General features: G+C 50.4%; 1 protein-coding gene across 4 annotated transcripts in view; it reads right to left on the bottom strand.

The window, feature by feature from the left end:
• Ppargc1b (PPARG coactivator 1 beta) overlaps positions 1-17838 on the bottom strand; it is a 106888-nt gene extending 89050 nt beyond the window's left edge. For all 4 annotated transcript variants that reach the window (XM_041641347.1, XM_041641348.1, XM_041641349.1 and 1 more), the window contains exon 1: positions 17395-17838. In XM_041641347.1, coding sequence (XP_041497281.1) covers positions 17395-17472 — 78 coding nt within the window. In that variant the 5' untranslated portion in view covers positions 17473-17838. The remainder of the gene's footprint in view (positions 1-17394) is intronic.
• Between the last annotated feature and the right edge of the window lie 238 nt (positions 17839-18076).

Here is an 18076-nt window from a genome sequence, read left to right as displayed (position 1 = left end):
CCCTGAAGGCTCAATCAACAAAGGACCTATACATCTCCAGAGAGATATTCACCCTAGACCCAGGCCCTCATAGGAAAAAGCAAAATCAAGCAAGCAAGCAAGCAAACAAAAACAAGGTTGAGGTATTTATTGCTAGGGCTTCTGGTAAGAAAAGAAGGAGCTCATGGGCCACACAGGCCAGGGTGGCTTGAGGGATTCATTCATTAATTTTTTCCTCGTTCATTCAAGAACTATTACAAGAATGAAGGTGTTCCTCCATCTAACCCCAAGCATAAAGATGTTAACTCGAAGTGAATCAATTTCCTCAAGGTGAGGCTTAAAACTTCAAAATGCTTAGGAGAAAAAGACAGGGGCAAAAGCCCTGGATTTGGAGCAACTATAATTTATTTTTCACAGTGCCACAGGCGGAAAAGAAACTGACAAACTGCATTTCATGTAAACGCCAACAGAACAAAGAGGAAGCTCCCCCAAAAGTAGGAAATATTTGCAAATTATATACCTGATACGGGATTAATATTTTGCTTTGGTTTTGGATCTTGTTTGAGACAGTCTCACTATATATGCCAGGCTGACCTGGAACTCACAGAGCCTACTGGGATTAAGGCATGCTCCACCATGGCCAGCTCGGGATTAATACTCTGAAAACAGTCGAGTGAAGGCGATAAACTTCAAGCAATCTGATTCAAACATGAGCAAAGGACCCGAAAAGAGCTGGCTGTTGGAATGTGCACTCACCAACCTAACATTTGGGAGGGAGAGGAGGGAGGATCCAAGTTCTAGGTCAACCATACCTAGGTAGTAAGTTCGAATCCAGCCCGGGCTTTGGGGACCCTGCTTCCAAAACATAAAGACTTGAGTACTATTTCTCCAAAGAAGATAGTCGAATAGTCAATAAGCACACGAAGAGATGCTGAATCGGGAGGGAATTGCAGGAGATACTGTCTAGTATGTCTACTACTATCAAAACCCAAGAAACAGCCGGTGGGGCAGCCTGGGGGAAAACTGGAACCCGTGCTCACTGTCAGTGGGAATGGAAAACGGTGCAGCTGCTGTGAAAAGTGTGGCGGTTCCTCAAAAATTAAAAATAGAATTGACACAGGATCCAGCAGTTCCATTTCTGTATCTACCCAAAAGAACTCGAAGCACATTCTCAAAAGCAGCTATCTTTATCCCTGTGCTCACGGCCCCATCGTTTCTACAGCCACAGCGGGGGAAGCAATCCAAAGAGCCATCAACAAACGAAGGGGGAAGCCAAATGCAGGCACACACGTACAATGGAATATTATTCTGCCTTAAAAAGGACAAATTCTGACACACGTGGGTGAACTCTTGAGGGTAGGCTATCATACCGAGTGAAACAATCAGTCCCATGAAAAGGATCCATACTATCTGACCCGCTTACATGACGAACCCACAGTAACCAAATCCTGGAGACAGAGGATTGAAACCGCAGTGGCGGGCTGCTGTTTACTGGGTACAAAGTTTCAGTTTTACAAGATGAACTACAGAGGTGGACAGACTGGTTGTACAAAAAGGATAAAAGCATTTAATGCCACTGAGCATGTAGCTAAGAGAGTTAAATTTTATCTGTATTCTGCTACAGTAAAAAGGAGAGAAAGAGAAGAAGAAAGGAACGTTGGGTGAGTGTAGAACATGTGTCAAGCTTTAGTCTAGGTCCAAGGGATGTGGCAGGTACCACCCTGGCGACATCAGTTCTGTAAACCCCTCCATGCCCCAGAGCAGTGTCTGGGCAGGCAAGAAGATATACACTGGAGCTGGAGAAATGGCTCAGTGGTTACAAAGCTCTGGTTGCTCTTCCAGAGGATCCACGTTGTATTCCCAGCGCCCATATGGTGACAAACAGCCACTTTGTCCCTCAAGTTCCAGGAGATCCAGCGCCCTCTTCTGGACTCTGTGGGCACCAGGCACCATGTGGCATACAGAAACACATGCTAACAAAACACTCATATACATGAGAATAAAAAATTGTTTTTTTAAAAAAAGAAGATGCCATTAATAAGTCAGAGTGTCCCCAGGTGCCACATACCTTAAAGAAAAGACTGGGTCCTAAGGTAGACAATGGGGAGAAGAGTAGAGTTGAGACAGCTGATCTGACAAGGTCCCTGGGGGCCTAGGGATAAGAAAGACTTCTGGGAAGACCATTCAGGGAGAGGAAACAGTGGCCACAGCTCAGTTCTGACTTGGGCCCCATCATGCCCACTGCAAAAGCAGCATAAGAGGGCTGGGAAGATGGTGCATTGGGTACCAGATATGAACTTTGGTTCCATAGTTCCCTAAACTGTTGTATGGCTGTGACCAGGACCAGCATCCTCCGATCTTTCAGGGTTTTGACAATCAAAGAAGCCCCAGGCAGAGAGGCTGCAGACAGCATGCATTTCCTCTGGTTTCCTCCTTTCCAATCCACTCACCTCTTAAAATAATCCCTACCTTCTGAGTTGCCCCACATGTGGGGGTATGCCTGAGGATGGAGGGGAGCAGATGTGGGGCAAAGATGCAGGGTATTTGGGGTTTGTTTTAACTTCCTCCCCCCAAGATTTATTTTATATATGTATTTTACCTACATGTATGTCTGTGCACCCAGTTCATGTCTGTGCCTAGGGAGGTCAGAAGTGTGCTTTCGATTCCGTGCAACTGTTATTATGACTAGCTGTGAGACACCGTACAGGTGCTGGGAACTGAGCCTAGTGCCTCTGGAAGAGCCCTTAACCACCTCTCCAGACCCAGAAGATGCACAGTTAAACTGCAGCATTCCAGCATTCTAGCAAGTCCTGTTCGGGCACCAGCCCTCCATGCCCCCATCCATAAAATGGAACGGGCGTGAAAAATAAGGAGAGATACTACCTAGGGAAGCCAACCTGCATAAGCCAGATACTACAATGGGCCTTCCACCAACCCTTAGTCATTTGTACGTGAAGTGCTAGGTACCCTGTGCTCCCAACAGAAGCAAGAAAAGACAGCGCGGAGGAAGACCACCTAGTTAGTGCCAGACACACTTCAAACAGTATCTGACTTTTTAGGACAGGAGTAAGGGTGTCGTCAGAGAAAGCATCTTAAGACACAGAAGAGAGAAAAGGTGAGAGATGCAGAGAAATGTCGGCAAACAAAAGGAATAAAAGACACAGAAGCCTGAGGCCTGCACACAAAGTGGCCAATGTGTAATTAGGATGTTTTCACTGATCAGCTGGTTTTGGTGTGCAAACGTGGCTGACAGCGTGACGAGCTTCCTAGCCTGTAAGGCAAACCCTATCTGTACATAGGCTTATGCAGGAGCTCGCTAACTAGGGCACAGAGTGGCTGTCTAACTTCTTAGACCACACAGCGAAAAGGCACAGAGCTATGGCTGACCAGGGCCCATGAGTCCCTAAGCTTACACCACGTCTTGGGGGCAGTCAGTGCTTGCCTATCAACCAGCCCATACTATCCCCAGGAGCCCTGGAAAGATGAGAGATGATACCTTATTTTCAGACCACAGAAATTCTCAAAGAAAGGGTTACAGCCGATCTAGCTCCTTATTCATCTGGCAGCACCAAAGAACAACAGGTGTGTACCAAAGGAAAGTTACAAGAAGCCTAAACTTTTGACTGGTTTAAATAGACTTTTCTTCTCTCTCTCTCTCTCTCTTTCTTTTTTCTTTTTCTTTTTACAACAGGGTTTCTCTGTATAGCCCTGGCTGTCCTAGAACTCACTCTGTAGACCAGGGCAACCTTGAACAGGATTAAAAGCAGGCACCACCACCATTGCCCAACTAGACTTCCTATTTTCAAAGACCTTGTCAAATTGTACTACACATCTTTGCTTCTCCTTTGGGAGGAGAGACAGCAGCTCACATAGGCCCAATCTGGCCTCAAAGGTACTGTTGTCCAGAGAGTGAGGCCACTTTCCTGAGTTACGAAGATCCTGGAATTCTTATGTCCCCAGGTGGACCACAGCCATGCTCTGTAAGTGGAAGAATTCCTACTAGGGGTTTATCATTCCATAGGGACCTGCCCTCTGAAGGTGTGTTCTGATACGGTTCCAGAGGCCTCAGTGTACAAGGTGTATCTTTGGTGATGAGAGCATGAGAGCATCGGTCCCTTGCAAGGGCTGTTGCATTATCTCTGTAGGTCTCACCTATTTATCACAACATAACTCTAAGCACAAAGGCCATAGCTGGTGGAGGCCACCTTTTTGCAGGAACCAGGGCTCTGGACAAGGTCAAGAGTAGGGACTGCTTGGCACACAGTGGGCCCTGAAGGGCTTCCTTCCTATAAACATTATTTCTCAAGCCAAGTCCCCTCTTGTCTATTCTCCTGACCTCACCACTGCCTGCTTGGAAGCCTCCAGCCCCCTATTCTAATGCTTTCTGTGTCCAGTTGGATTAGCCACACCGCAGACATACCTAGTTTCCTCCTCCAGCCCCGCCAACCTGAGCCAGAATCAGGTAAGCTGGGGAAAGTGGCTAAATTCCCCTCTCAGGCATTAGAGTACCAAGCTCACTGACTGTTGAAGGATTAAAAGGATAATGCCCAGGCAGGTCCCAGCTTGGGTTCCTGCATATCAAGTAGCCTACCTGGTTGCTGTTTTATGACCATTAACAATGATAACGGTGATAGTGAACCCCTTTGCTGACTCTAAGGCCTACACAGCCAAACCCCTCACGTGGATTAGACAGGCAAAGCTTTCCCAGTTAGTCTCCTCACGTGGGATGTTTGAGGTGGAAAGGTGGGGGTGGGGTGTAACTCACTGTTAGTGTCTACTTAGCAAGCCTGAGGCCCTAGATTCCACCCCTAGCACCAAAACACAAAATAAAACAGAAAACTCCTCAGGATGACAGAATACAGCACAAACCAAGAAACATTAAGTACAACAGATTGTGGGGTCATAACAGGAAGGACACTTCTGAGAGTGGGAATTAGAGCAGGTGGCATCTGAGCTGGGTGCTAAAGAATGTAGGTGGCGATGAGGGTAGTGAGGAGGACCAGACCCTTCCTGGGAGTGTCTCTCCAAAGCAACCTGGCGGGGGGAGGAATTACAGAACAACATCAGAGCGACTCTTGGTCAGCCTCAGTCTACCCAACTGTGAAATGGAGCTTGGTAGAGACTGCTTCATGGGGTTCCTCAGAGGTTAGTTGATTGGGTAGAATTCAGCACAGGGCCAAACAAGCTCTCGGAAGGATGAGACCGTAGTTATTACCTTCCCTCTTCTTCCTCTCTATTGTTGGAGGATAGGGTTGACGATGAGGCCAGTTAGAAGCATCTAAAGCAGAGATCACATTCCAAATACCATGTTTTTCTGCTTATTCCAGTCGGCCACACATGCAGTAGCTGATTGACAGGTGGAGAGGAGGCTAGATGGGCATTTGAGACCTTAAAGGTCACATCCAGAGGTCTGTTTCTGCAGGCCATACAGAAACACACGGCTGCAGAGGTTTGTGATCAGAAGATGCTACGGCTTGAGGTCACCAGCAGCATGAAGGCTGGGTTACCCTCAGTGCCAAGGAGCCATAGCAGAGCCCTTCTCACTATTCTGGGTACCACAATTTCCCTACAAGGATCCCGAGACCAGAAATAAAGACTTAAGCAGCCACGTTGCCAAGGCTGTTTGCCATGGCAACATCAGGGAGGGACTCGTGGGCCGGCTGCTGCAACTGCTCAGGGCCTGGTTCTAAATGACTATGTTCTGCCAGGCAATCACAAGGAAAAAAAAAATAAGGCTGCAGAGCTGTCGGGGAGCATCCATCTCAACCAGGCAGGGCTTACCCAGCTAAGTGTCCAGACAGCGGGTCCCAGGAAGTGGAGTCCCTGCTATGGAGAGCTAGTCATGGGAGGAAGACAGTTCAAGGTCCCATCCTGCCTCTGTTGTGTGACCTGGAGGCATGTCATCTCTTCTTAGACTGTTTCCTCACTCTGAGGGAAAAAAATTAAGCAAGGTGATCCCCAAGGCATGCTGAACTCCCCTCAAAGCTCAAGATGACATTTGTATAATTCACATTTCCATCGCTGCTGTTGCCGTCGTTGATACGGCGATCATTTATCAAGCGCGCACTATGTCAGTGCGGGAAGCCTTCTGGGTCCAATGCAGTTATGCCATGTTTTCCTACGAAGGCCAAACAATTATCCCCTCCCTGATCCTCAGCTGAGGCAATGAGGCTGAGAGAGATCATAACACATGCTTGAGGCCACGAACCTAAGAAGTGGGAAAGCCCTGATTTAAAATGTATGCAGCTCAACTCCAAAGCCAATAGCTCTTAGCCAGGGTAAACTATTCCTTCAATTATTTCTCTTCAAGTGGCACCCAACTAGATTTAGTTTTGTTTTGTTCTTTTCTTTTTCATGTTTTGAGACAGGGTTTCTCTGTGTAGCCCTGGCTATCCTGGAACTCGCTTTGAAGACCAGGCTGGCTTGGAACTCAGACATCCACCTGTCTCTGCCTCCTGAGTGCTGAAATTAAAGACATACAAGCCAACATGGCAACAGCTGCTATACTTTGACAGAAGAACCTCAGGCCTAGGGAGGACCAAAGACCTAGAGAGAGAGTGAGTGTGTGTGTGTGTGTGTGTGTGTGTGTGTGTGTGTGTTGGGGGGTTATCCCAAGGTCTGTCTCTTCATGGGAGGCTATCTATATACCAAACATTTCTGCGCACCTCACAGGTACGGCCTCAGGTCATCTGTGCACCTCACAGGTACGGCCTCAGGTCATCTGCGCACCTCACAGGTACGGCCTCAGGTCATCTGCACTAAGACCTTAAGTGCATGACAGTCTGCTACTACCAACCCCATTCTGTAGATGAAAATGATGATGAAAAGAAACTTTTTGCCAAGGCCGTAGGGCCTACTGTCCACAGAGTTCAATCCCAGAACTCTGAGCACATCACTTCTGCAACAATCAGGGCAAAGGTTCAGTGGCCTGTTTTTTGTTTATTTGTTTGTGTTTGATTTTATCATTTGTATTCATTTTTATTTTATTTGCATTGGTGTTTTGCCTGCATGTATGTCTGTATGAGGGTGTCAGATCTTTGGACTTACAGAGAGTTGTGAGCTGCCATGTGGGTGCTGGGAATTGAACCTGGGTCCTCTGGAAGAGCAGTCAGTGCTCTTAACCCCTGATCCATCTCTCCAGCCCCCTTATTGCCCTGTTTTAAATACTGCAGGATGGTGGCGCTAACTAGCCAGTGACTTCACCTCCCCATTTGTAAGTCTCTCTCTAAATCAGGTGGCAACTCTGTGTCCTAGGAAATGGCAGAACTGGGTCTCTGGAGCCCAGCTCTCACCTAAAGCTTGTAGACCAGACCTCAAGGCAGGACCCATCTGTGGGAGCTCTGTGAACCAGACTGCTGACGGCAACACCTCTTCATGCCCTTCCCGTCTCCCTCACTAGAGGGTCCAACTATCTAGTGAGAGGACCTATGTGGTTTTGGGGATTTATGAACGTAAAAACAGGAAGAAAATCCTAATCCGGGGTCCAACAGACACTCTGAGGCCAGCAGTTCAGTCAGTAGTATTCCTGAGAAAACTTCCTGCCTTCAGCTCCCTCTGAGCCAAGATAGCCCCTCCCCCTAACCAAGTCCTAGAGCTGGACAAGACCCGGCTGAAGAGGAAGAGCCTGAACCTCTGGGCACCTCAGGCCCCCCTCTTCTGTGGAATGCAGGCTGGATATGATGCTCTCTTAGGGCCCTCCCAAAGCCTGCTCAAAGTTCAAATTCTGGGCCAGCCACTGGCCCAGCTGTGAGACGGTGAGTGACTGGCCCAACTTCTCTGTGCCTTCACTTCAGAATTCACCAAATGGAGAATACGCGACTAACCTTCTGCATCCACAGGAAGCCCATCCACAGCCATGACCATCTGTTCAGAGGAACCCGAAAACACTCACATGAAAGACATGGTGTGCAGGTTATGAAATGATACCCTCTATTGCTGACGATGCCAGTGTGTGCTGAGGACTGGGGGGACCCTGTCTCAACTCGCCTCATCATCTCATCGTGGAGGACTACACCAGTGACCTGGGAGGAAACGATTTCTTTTCTGTTTGCTTGTTTTGTTTTTTTGTTTTTCGAGATGGAGTTTCTCTATATAACAGCCCTGCCTGTTCTGGAACTCACTCTGTAGACCAGGCTGGCCTCGAACACACAGAGATCTTTCTGCCTCTGCTTCCCGAGTGCTGGAATGAAAGCCGTGCACCACCACCGCCCATCGAAGGAAATTACTTCTTTCCTACCCTCCCAGAACCCTCAGTGAAGCTGCAAGGAGGAATTCAGGTCCAGGTACCATGGCAGCCAGGGAATTCTGCCTCCGTGAAAGAGGGGAAGAGGCGTAAATGTCTGCCTAAAAAGAACAGGCTCTCAGGCAGGGGCTTAAGGGTCAGGTTGGTTAGAAAGAAATTAAGACGACAGCAAGGGCCGCGGCCTTTCTCTGGAACTCTAGACACAGTGAAAACCAGTGGATGCCCTGCTCCCAGGAGAGCGCATCCACTCACAGGGGCACTAATCTTTGTTGTGCACTGGTTTCCTGTTCTCTTAGGAAGAAAACAGTAACTGAAACAGACAAACTTCTAGCCTTATAGTGCTGACTATCCAGGAACAGCCTCCTAAGGAACACTGCCTGTGACCTCTCTAAGGGACTTTAGCACTGGTACCCCCAGACAAGCGGGTGCTGGAAACTCATGCTATCCTTTGATTTGCTATGTCTTTACAAGAACGGAAGCAGCCTAATGAGAGTACTGCTCTGTGGGTATGGCATAATACGTCATTTAACAGACTAATAGTAGATTTCCCCACAAGGCCTATGAATGATCTAGGCTCAGGTTCTTGGATACTTTGGCAGTGTCCGGTACAGGTTCTGTCCATGCAATGAGCCTTAGATCCAATCACAAAGTGGTTGCTGCCCATGGCACTTGTAACACTATTGCATCAGTGTGTCTTCCATGCAGATCACTGTTGTAGGTCACAGGGTTTGTGTCTACATAATACTGATGATTACCTTTCTTCTTCAGTGGCATGCAGAGTACATTCCAGCACCATGAATGCTGGCTGGTCAGTAGTACTGCAGCTTAGAGCTGGGCACCCGATCAGCTTCTCTCTATTCAGTGACATGGTAAGTTAATACAGAAACCCTCAACTGGCCAAACATGCAGAGCAGGGGAGACTTTGGAGGACTAAGTTTTACACGGGGTTATTTTCATCAAATGCCTCCCTTCAAGGTTCAGGGATCTATGTGGAAGGGGAGATGGAAAGAGAGTAAGAGTCAGAGTGATGGGGGACTCCAAGGACAGTGTCTTCCAGACACAGCAGGATGAAGCACACGTGAGCTCACAGAGCCTATGGCAGCACACACGGAGCCTGCACAGCCTCAAGCCTGATGGGGGTCCCAGCACAGAGAGGGAGAACACAGTCTCCCACCCATAAACAAGCTATTCATAATCAACACCTGCTAGCAAAGGGGAACATCAGTTCTCTTCAACAGAGTCATTGGGTATATCAACCACACGCCAGAGCTGGACCCAAGGCCAGGAATAGCTGTCCAGTACAAAATAATCCCATTTTTTCTTCTGCATCTGTGGACTTTTTGTTTCATTTTTGTTTTGTTATTTTTGTCCTATTGGTTTTTGTTTTGATTTTTATGGTAGATGCTTTTTCTGAGAGAGAGAGAGAGAGAGAGAGAGAGAGAGAGAGAGAGAACAAAAATGCGCAGGCAGGAAAGTGATCTGGGAGGGGTTAGGGAAGGAGAAAAACATGATCAAATATACTGTATGAAAAAATAATATAAAAGAATGGAAGCTTGTGTGACTGTGACCTCCAGGGGTTGGAGAGGTTTCCCAGCAGACAAACTGCAGATCAGGAGTCAAATCCAGTAGAGGTAATTACAGAGAGAGCTCTGCAGGACAAGCACACTGGGAAGCAGGACTGGAGCCATTGGGTCTAGAGATGGGAGCGTCCAGACACAGCCCAGCCAGGAGAACTGGCTCTTGCAGGTAAACAGACGTGGTAGAAGACAGATAAGGAGACAGCAGCAGACAGTGTGAACCTAGGTCCCAGGAGGAAACTTCACAAAACATTCTGGGATGAGCCTCAAAAGAATATACTGTTATCCCCATATATATATATATATATATATATATATATATATATATATATACATACACACACAACTAAGGGTGCCGGGTTGGTGGTGGCGCACGTCTTTAATCCCAGCACACAAGAGGCAGAGGCAGACGGAGCTCTGTGAGTTCGAGGCCAGCCTGGTCTACAAGATCTAGCTGTTACACAGAGAAATCCTATCCTGAAAAACAAAAACAAAAACAAAAAATAACTGAGGTGGGGGGCATCAGACATTTGGAGCTTGTAAGTTCTGATTTCAAACTTGGGAAAAGCAAGCAACTCAGGATAAATCCAGGGACTCTGTTCCAACTTCAAGGACCCAATACCCACACATCAAACTTAAGTTTGGGGGTTAATTTAAAAGTAGTAGGGAGCTGAGCCACCAAACTATGAAAAGTCATGAAGGAATCTTAAATTGCATTGCTACCTAAATATGCCCTACATACCACATGACTGCGGCTCCGTGATACTCTGGAAAAAGCAAACCTATGGACACCGTAAAAATGCCAGAAGTTGGCAGCAACGAGGGCAAAGGGATGGAAAAGCAGAGCACAGAGAGCTCTCGGGGCACAGGACAGCAGTGCAATGCTATAACGTACTATTATATTACTACATACTTGTCCCAATCCACAGAACGCACAATTCTAGGAATGACCCACGCTGTGCACCAGGGAGGGGGAGCTCTGGGGGCTCTGGGCAATCATGATTGGTGTGTGGGGGTTCATCAACTGTTACAGCGGATTTCTGGTGAGGAGGCTGTGCAAGTCGGGGGCAAGCTTATAAGGGAAAATGTCTGTTCCTTCCTCTCAGTCATGTGGCTAAGACCAAGGACAAATGAGAGAAGGCGATGTCTAAGTGTGGCAAAGACGGGTAGCAGGTATAAGACTCTAGTTGTGGATGGGACAAGGACCTTGGCAAGAAGGAGAGAACACAGAAAGGTCAACCCAGCACAATGCATTCCGTATCCTAGAGGTGTCCCCAGGATGGATATGAGTGACTCCGCTGCCTTGGCAGAGACTGACGGAGACTGGTTGTGAGGATTCTTGTCACCTTCACATAGTTCCAATGTTCCTTCTCTTTTTTATATAAGAATGATTACAGACGGGTGGGTGATGGCACACGCCTTTAATCCTAGTATCCGGAGGTAGAGGCGCGCACATCTCTATGAGTTCAAGGCCAGCCTGGTCTACATATTGAGTTCCAGGACAACCAGGGGTACATAGAGAAACCCTCTCTCAATAAAATGAGAATGAATGAATAAATACATAAATAAATGTAAAAAGAGGGCTGGGGTGGAGCTCCGTGGTAGAATGTTTGCCTAGCCTTTACAAGGCCCTGAGCACAATCCCTAGTACCACAAACCAAAGATTGCACACACAGAACCAGCTCTAAATTTAATCCTGTCCCATAAAAGTGTTCTGGTGAGCAAATTCCAAGTTGTCTAGGCAGCAGGTCAATGCTCAACTTACAATTCATTATTTCATTCCTGACAGGGTTTGCTATCCCCATTTCACAGGTTGAGAAAGCATGACCCAAAGCAACAGAAGTACTCTAGACTCTGTCCTCTCTCAGCGGGTCATCATTTGTGCAGAGTGCCAGAGGAACAACCATGAGCACAGAGGAGAATCCGTCTTCGGGCAGCATTAAGAGTCAGGCTGTGCAGGCATGTCACCACTATCCCCACCTCTTCCTTTACTCCAAAGCAGTGTAAGTGGAGCAGCGAGCCAGGGAGTTCTTAGGGACCACGGAATCTTTAAAACTGTAAAACACCACCTAGATTGTACAGATCTTTGTGAGGGAGGAATGGAACGGTGCCAACAGAGGCTCAGCGAAGAACATGTGACCTGGGGGATAGGCTATAAATGCCGCCGCCGCAGCCGCTGCTGCTGCTGCTGCCTGGGAAGGGAAGGCAGCTGTTCGCCCTGCAATGCTCTTGTCATGACCAAGCCTGAGGCCCCATTTGCAGGGCTGCTTCTGACTCAAGCCAGTGTTCCTTTCAAATGAGAGGGAAGGAAAAGGATGACTCATAGTATAGCATAGTGCAGTTCCTGGCTGACCTACAGCAGCTGGGGAAAGGAGGCCCCAAGGCAAGGGGAAACATGAGCCCCAGGGGCCCAACCGATTGGCTGTTGCCTTTCCTGGGTATCATACCTATGCTCAGCATCAGTCAGAGAGGCCAGAAAGAGTGAAGCTCAGGCCTCTGGGGAGCATGGGCCCAGATGTACTCATATGAAAAAGCAACCCTGCTCCCCCCTTCTCCCTCCCCCCCCCCCCGTCTCATGCAGGCCAAAGGTGGGCAGAGGCACCTGCTGGATGCAGCTGCAATTCTGACTTGGACAGCAGCTCGCCCTGGCTTCAAGGGCAATGGAGTGTCCCAGACCCATCAAGGGGCACTAAGACTTTAAGTCATTTCTTCAGTTCTCCCTGGGTGTAGGGCCCCTTCTGTGTGCTCAGTTCCAGCTTAACAGTGATGAGGAGACAAAGATCCAACTGTAAAATGGGACAAGCTCACAACCATGGTGCTGTATGGAACCAGCTTAAGTGATTCTCTATGGGGAGGCGTTGAGCATAGGAAGCCAGGAAAGCCCTGAATGAACGGGCAGTGTTGGCATGGGCATGGCTTCAGACCCACAGGAAAATGGCAGAGTCCTACCCCACCACCACCACCAAAGTGAGGCTCAGAGACATTGCAAAGCCTTCTGGGCGTCCAAGTGTGACTGCCAACAATGAGTGCAGAAAAATGTCCACCGTAGTTTTCTTCCCCTGGATATTTATAGTCCGAAGACTCTTCCCCTACAGAGATGGCTCCTATTTAAGTTAACTAAACCTAACCGCTTGTCCAGCAGTACTTAAATCCTGCCCCCTCATTTGTTTATCTGTGTGCAATAACCCCACCCCCCTGTTCAACTGCATACAATAAACACTGAGCATCTGAGGCTTTCTCCATCAGAGTGCTCAGTCCACGCTAACCCTAACCAGTACACCCCATCCCAGTTACTGCTGTGTCTCCATGTGTCTGTCTTTTCTCCACTCCCCCACTGCCCTAGTCAGGTCAAGTCCCTAGAGCCATGCAAGGGGGAAGCAGTGAACCTCACGCGTTACCCAAGAAATGCACATTGAACAGCAAGAGTAACAGAGTGTGTTATTGACCGAGCTGATAATAGTGAAAACAGTGTGAACAATTGGGGTATGGCCCGTCAGGCATTCCCACACAATGTTAATGAGTGTGTAAAGGAATACAATCTCCCTAGAAGACAATTTTGATATGTGTTTACCAAATGCCTGAACGGTTCCTTTGATAGAGCAATTTTACTTCTAGGAATTTAAACGAAGGAAACACATGTACACAAACATATTCATTTCAGCATTGCTTACAGTAGGATAGATATAAACAACCGAGTAACAACCAAGGACTGATTGATGTGTGTTGGCTCAACCCTCCATGAAATACTATACAACCATTAAGATATTAAGCACAATATTTATTGATGAAAAAAGATGTTCACAGCATATTGTGAGGAGGAGAAAAAAAAGCAAGTTACAAAACAGTGTGCTTCCAATTTACAAATTAGTACAACAGAATAACTCCATTTGTTCTTTGTTTTTTGTTTTGTTTTGTTTTGTTTTTTTTTTACCAAATAAGTGATCTATATGAATAGGAAAGATTTTGAGATACAGATGACTTTGGAGTAGCTCTCTTTGGACAACATTACAGTTTTCTGGACTGGTGAAATGGCCCAGAAGGCAAAGGGTGATGACCCGGGTTCAATCTCCATGTCCCACTTGGTGGCAGAGATCTTCTGCAAGCTGTCCTCTGACCTCCACACACTTACCATAGCACACACATGCAGACACACATACAAAACTGAACAGTTTTGAAGTATTAGATATGTTGACTTTTTTCATGAGGCTTGGCGATGTTAAAATTTTTAAATAAAGGTTGGACTAGACAACGTATAACGTCCTTTGTCACTCCAAGCACTCGAGTGATTTTAAATAACCCCTTTATTACCGAGCTTTCCACGTAGCTGTAACCCTGTACGTCCCTCTCTTGCGTATTCCCTGCCCAGCTGTCTCCCCTGTCAGCCCAGGAGCTTCTGTTTGGCAAGGCTCAACTGTACCCCTGTGTGTAATCCATGTGCCCCATCAAGAACTGGGCAAAGGAACATGGCTCAGCAGGCTGGCAGGTGCCATGCGGGCACAAGGAGATAAAAAGGCACAACTTAGAACCTACTGGATAGACTCAGACACACAATGCTTGGCTTTATAACTGCCTATGAGAGACAGCAGAGAGAGCAGGGCAAGCTGCAGGAAGGCGTACTAAGGGAGAAAGCCATGCGGGATGGTGGGCAAGGGCACACGAGGCAAGGGGGACAGTCTAGGCAAAGCTGAAACCAGCACACAGTTCTTTCAGACACGCTCTTCAGACATTTCCAAGAAGCTGCCACAACCCTAGTTCTGATAGACGTCTCCTTTGGCAACAATGGAGAAAAGTTAAGTCTCTGAAACAGAAGTTCTCTTTAATCTAAGCCTGGGTTAGCCACCAAAAACAACCAGAAATCTACCGGGGACAAAGACAATCCACTTTCCCCAACCCTCCCAAGGGGAGAGCTGGGGGGAGGGGAGGGTCCGGGAAGGGCTGTGGGGAAGCAGCAGCAGGGACAGCCAGGTATCTCACATGCAGACAAGGCTCACCCCACCAGCAGGCCTCTGGCTTCTCCGGCAGCACCACCGGCCCCATTGGACAGATGGAGGAACCCGGCTGGAGAGTCAAAAGGGCTTGCTCCAGGATCACCCAGCCAGAGAGCGGGGAAGGTGACTCCACTCAGGCCTTCTGACTCCAAGTCCAGTGCTATTTCGAGGTAACACACAGGACCTGGAGTCAGGAGCCCTGGGTGGCTCTGTCACCCCCTGGCTGAGTGGTCGTGGACGAGCAGCTCACCCCTCACAGCCTCTTCCCCAACTGTAAAATGAGGCGGCGGGCTGCCCCGCCCATTCCCGCTCAGCTCTGATCCTTCTAGGGGCGGCTGCAAAGCTCCCGGTATCAATTACATTTCCCAAGTTGGCCCGGCAAAGATCACCGAGAGATCTTCGGCCTGTCACGTGGTTAAGTTAAAGGGGGGGGGGCGCAAACTTCCCAAATTAACTTTCACTGCACTGCTTCTGCTGACACCTGCTTTCTCATTTTTTTTTCTAGTTTCCTTGGTGAAGCAGCCTTACTAAGTAAGCTAGGCTGGCGGCTAAAAGGGCAAACAATTAATTATTGGTGAGCCAAACACCAAAGCTAAAGTTAAAGGCCAGGGTCATGTCCAGAGCAAACAACCTTGGTATGGGTGAATAAGTCTCACGAGCTGTTTTGGGTCTCTTCTACTAGGTTCTTAAGAGTAGAAATTTGGAAACGACTCCAGGCAATAGAGATCTGGGGTACAGGTCTTCTGGGGGGGGGGCACCAAACCAAATCCCCACCACCTCCAGTCCTGATTCCAGGCTATCTACTGCTGGGGTGCTGAGGCTAGGGCCGACTTCGGCAGACACAAACACCCGGGCGTGTGACCGAGCCCGGCGACGCTGCCGGGAGCTCCACCGCAGTTTCGTCAGAGGTAAAGGTACGCGCCCGGCGCGCGCGGCGTGTGCACACGCGCAGGGGACACACACACACACACGCGCGCACAGCCCGCTCATTAACACCCCCTCCCGACCTGAGGAAGCGCGATCACTCGATCACTCGCGACCGTCCCCTTGGGCCTCTGCTGCGAACCCACCCGAGCGCGCCAGCCACACACCACGCGGCCCCGCAGCTCCGGGACGCAGCGGCGTTTGCGGAGGGCTACGGCCCCCCGTCTCCCGCGCGTGGCGGGCTTCCTCTAGGAGACACCTCGCCCCGCCGCCTATCCTAATCGCCAGCCTGAAGTCGCCACCAGGAGTCTTCCCGGAGCAGAACGTCTCGAGACGGCCGCTGCGTCCCCTCCGAGTCGCGTCTCACCGCCAGGAGTCAGCTTGCAAGCCTCTCCCCGCCCACCCGGTCCCATGACAGCTGCTACCGCCCAAAGACTGGTAGAGTCTAACCAGAAGCAAAGTTTCCCTCTCTCCTCCCACCCCCCTCCCCACTCCGCCTTCCCCTCCCTCCCAGTGTTATGCAAAACGGACCGGCACAAACGCTTCCACTCCAGGTACTCAGTCTGTCCCCGCGAGTCCCGCGGGTTTCCGTCCGACAACCGGGCTCCGTACCCAGGCGTGTCCCCGCATCCGGGGTCTCCTCCCAGGCTCCACCGCATCCCCAACCTCTCGGGGACACGCAGCCAAGAGCCGGGAGCAAAAGCCCTAACTCGGGAGCCAAACTTTAGGCTTGCAACAGGCTTGGGCCGGGGGAAACGGAGGAGTTGGGGGCGCGCACGCCGCGTGCACATTTCCCCGCAACTGTTTGTCCCAGCAGCAATCCCCATTTTGGTCTCCAAGCCAGCAGCTCTCTTCTCCTCCCTCCCGAACACCAAAGCACACTCCTGTCACGAGCGTGTAGCCGGTGAAGCTCCCAGGCTCAGCCAGAACCCCGGACGCCGCCTCACCTTCCCTTCCCCCTGCATCGTGGAGCGCGCGCCGAGGCCGCGCACCGCAGGGGGGGACCCAGACACCCCCCCAGATAGTCCTTCCGCCCCGATCCAGCTTTGCTCTTGCCTAGAGGGTCTCCTCCGGATAGCGAAAGCTAATAGACACTATCTCCGCCCGCATGTCCACGTGCCCCGCAGACCCTTAATTCCCCTAGTCGGCAACTGACAGGAAACTCTGCGCTGCGGGAGCAGGTGGGGGGCTGCGGACAAACCAGTGGCAGTACTTGGGGTACCCGGGTGCTGGAGAACGAGGGGACTCCAGGGCTGCGGGCCGCCTCCCTTAACCCCGCCACAAGTGCACGTGAAAGTACGGCAGCAAGTGCTGGGCGCCGAGGACGCGCCTACAGCACCCAGAGCCAGCCTTAGGGGTCCCTCCGACCCTGGCTAGACTCTACCTGCCCAAGGAATCGCAGTACCCCTCAACTTTGCCTGTGGGGGAACCATAGACTCCAGGTAGCCCTGACCAGACCCTCCCGGATGACTGTGTCCCCCAATGCTACAGCATGCGCCGGCGACCTGCAGATCGCTACGCCTGTAACGGAGCGCAGCGCAAGGCACGTGGAAGGGGGGCTCTGCAGCTTGAACCCCCCGATCGCCCCGGTACGCCCACCGCTGCGCTCCTGGCTCCGCAGCTGCCGCTGCAGCCCCACGGTTCTGCACCCTGGTGTCTGGCCTGCTCTGCCCGCTGGCCGTACCTGCGTGTCAGAGAGATAGTTGAGGAAGAAGGACGAGAGCTCTTCATCCAGCAGCGCGCTGCAGTCGTTCCCCGCCATCTTCCAGCCGCGGCTGCAGCGTGCGGCGGAGTCAGCGCCGAGCCCGCCCGGGGGAGGGAGCGAGCGAGGAGGAGGGAGGAGGCAGCCCGGCGGGCGGGTGGAGGGCGGAGCTCGGGCCCCCGGCTGCGGCAGGCCGGCTGGCTGCGGGGGCGGGGCCGCGTGAGCCTGGGGTCGTACCCCCACTTTCCCTGCTCAGAGTCAGTCGCGGCGACCAGGTCTCGCAGCCCCCCGCAGGGATAAAAAGCGCCGGCAGCCAGGTGGCGGTGCCCGGGCCAGCAGCCCGGTGCCTGCGCAGCAATGCGGGCACCCCCTCCTTACTGCTAGAGCGAATCACGTTGCGTTAGCGCTGGGCGGGCCCTTGCCTGACAACCTGCTTCTACACAGCTGGGGAAACTGAGGCTCCAAGAGGTTTGGAACGGCATTTGAAGCCGTAGTGTGCTTCAACAGCAAAAGAGAAAGCTTCGGAGGCCTCCTAAGTTCTCTATCCAGAGTGCAAGACCAGAGAGGGAGGAAGGCAGGCACAGGTCAAAGGCAAAGAAATCGGAGACGACTTCTCGGAGAGGGTGGCATTCGTATGTTTTCTTTGAAGCCTTCCCCCCTCCCC

Source organism: Microtus oregoni, unplaced genomic scaffold (assembly GCF_018167655.1).
Source record: "Microtus oregoni isolate MIOR12 unplaced genomic scaffold, Mior012 000069F_ref0000032, whole genome shotgun sequence".
NCBI lineage: Eukaryota > Metazoa > Chordata > Mammalia > Rodentia > Cricetidae > Microtus > Microtus oregoni.
Note: the sequence above shows the minus strand (reverse complement) of the source record. Positions and strands in the feature narration are given on the sequence as shown.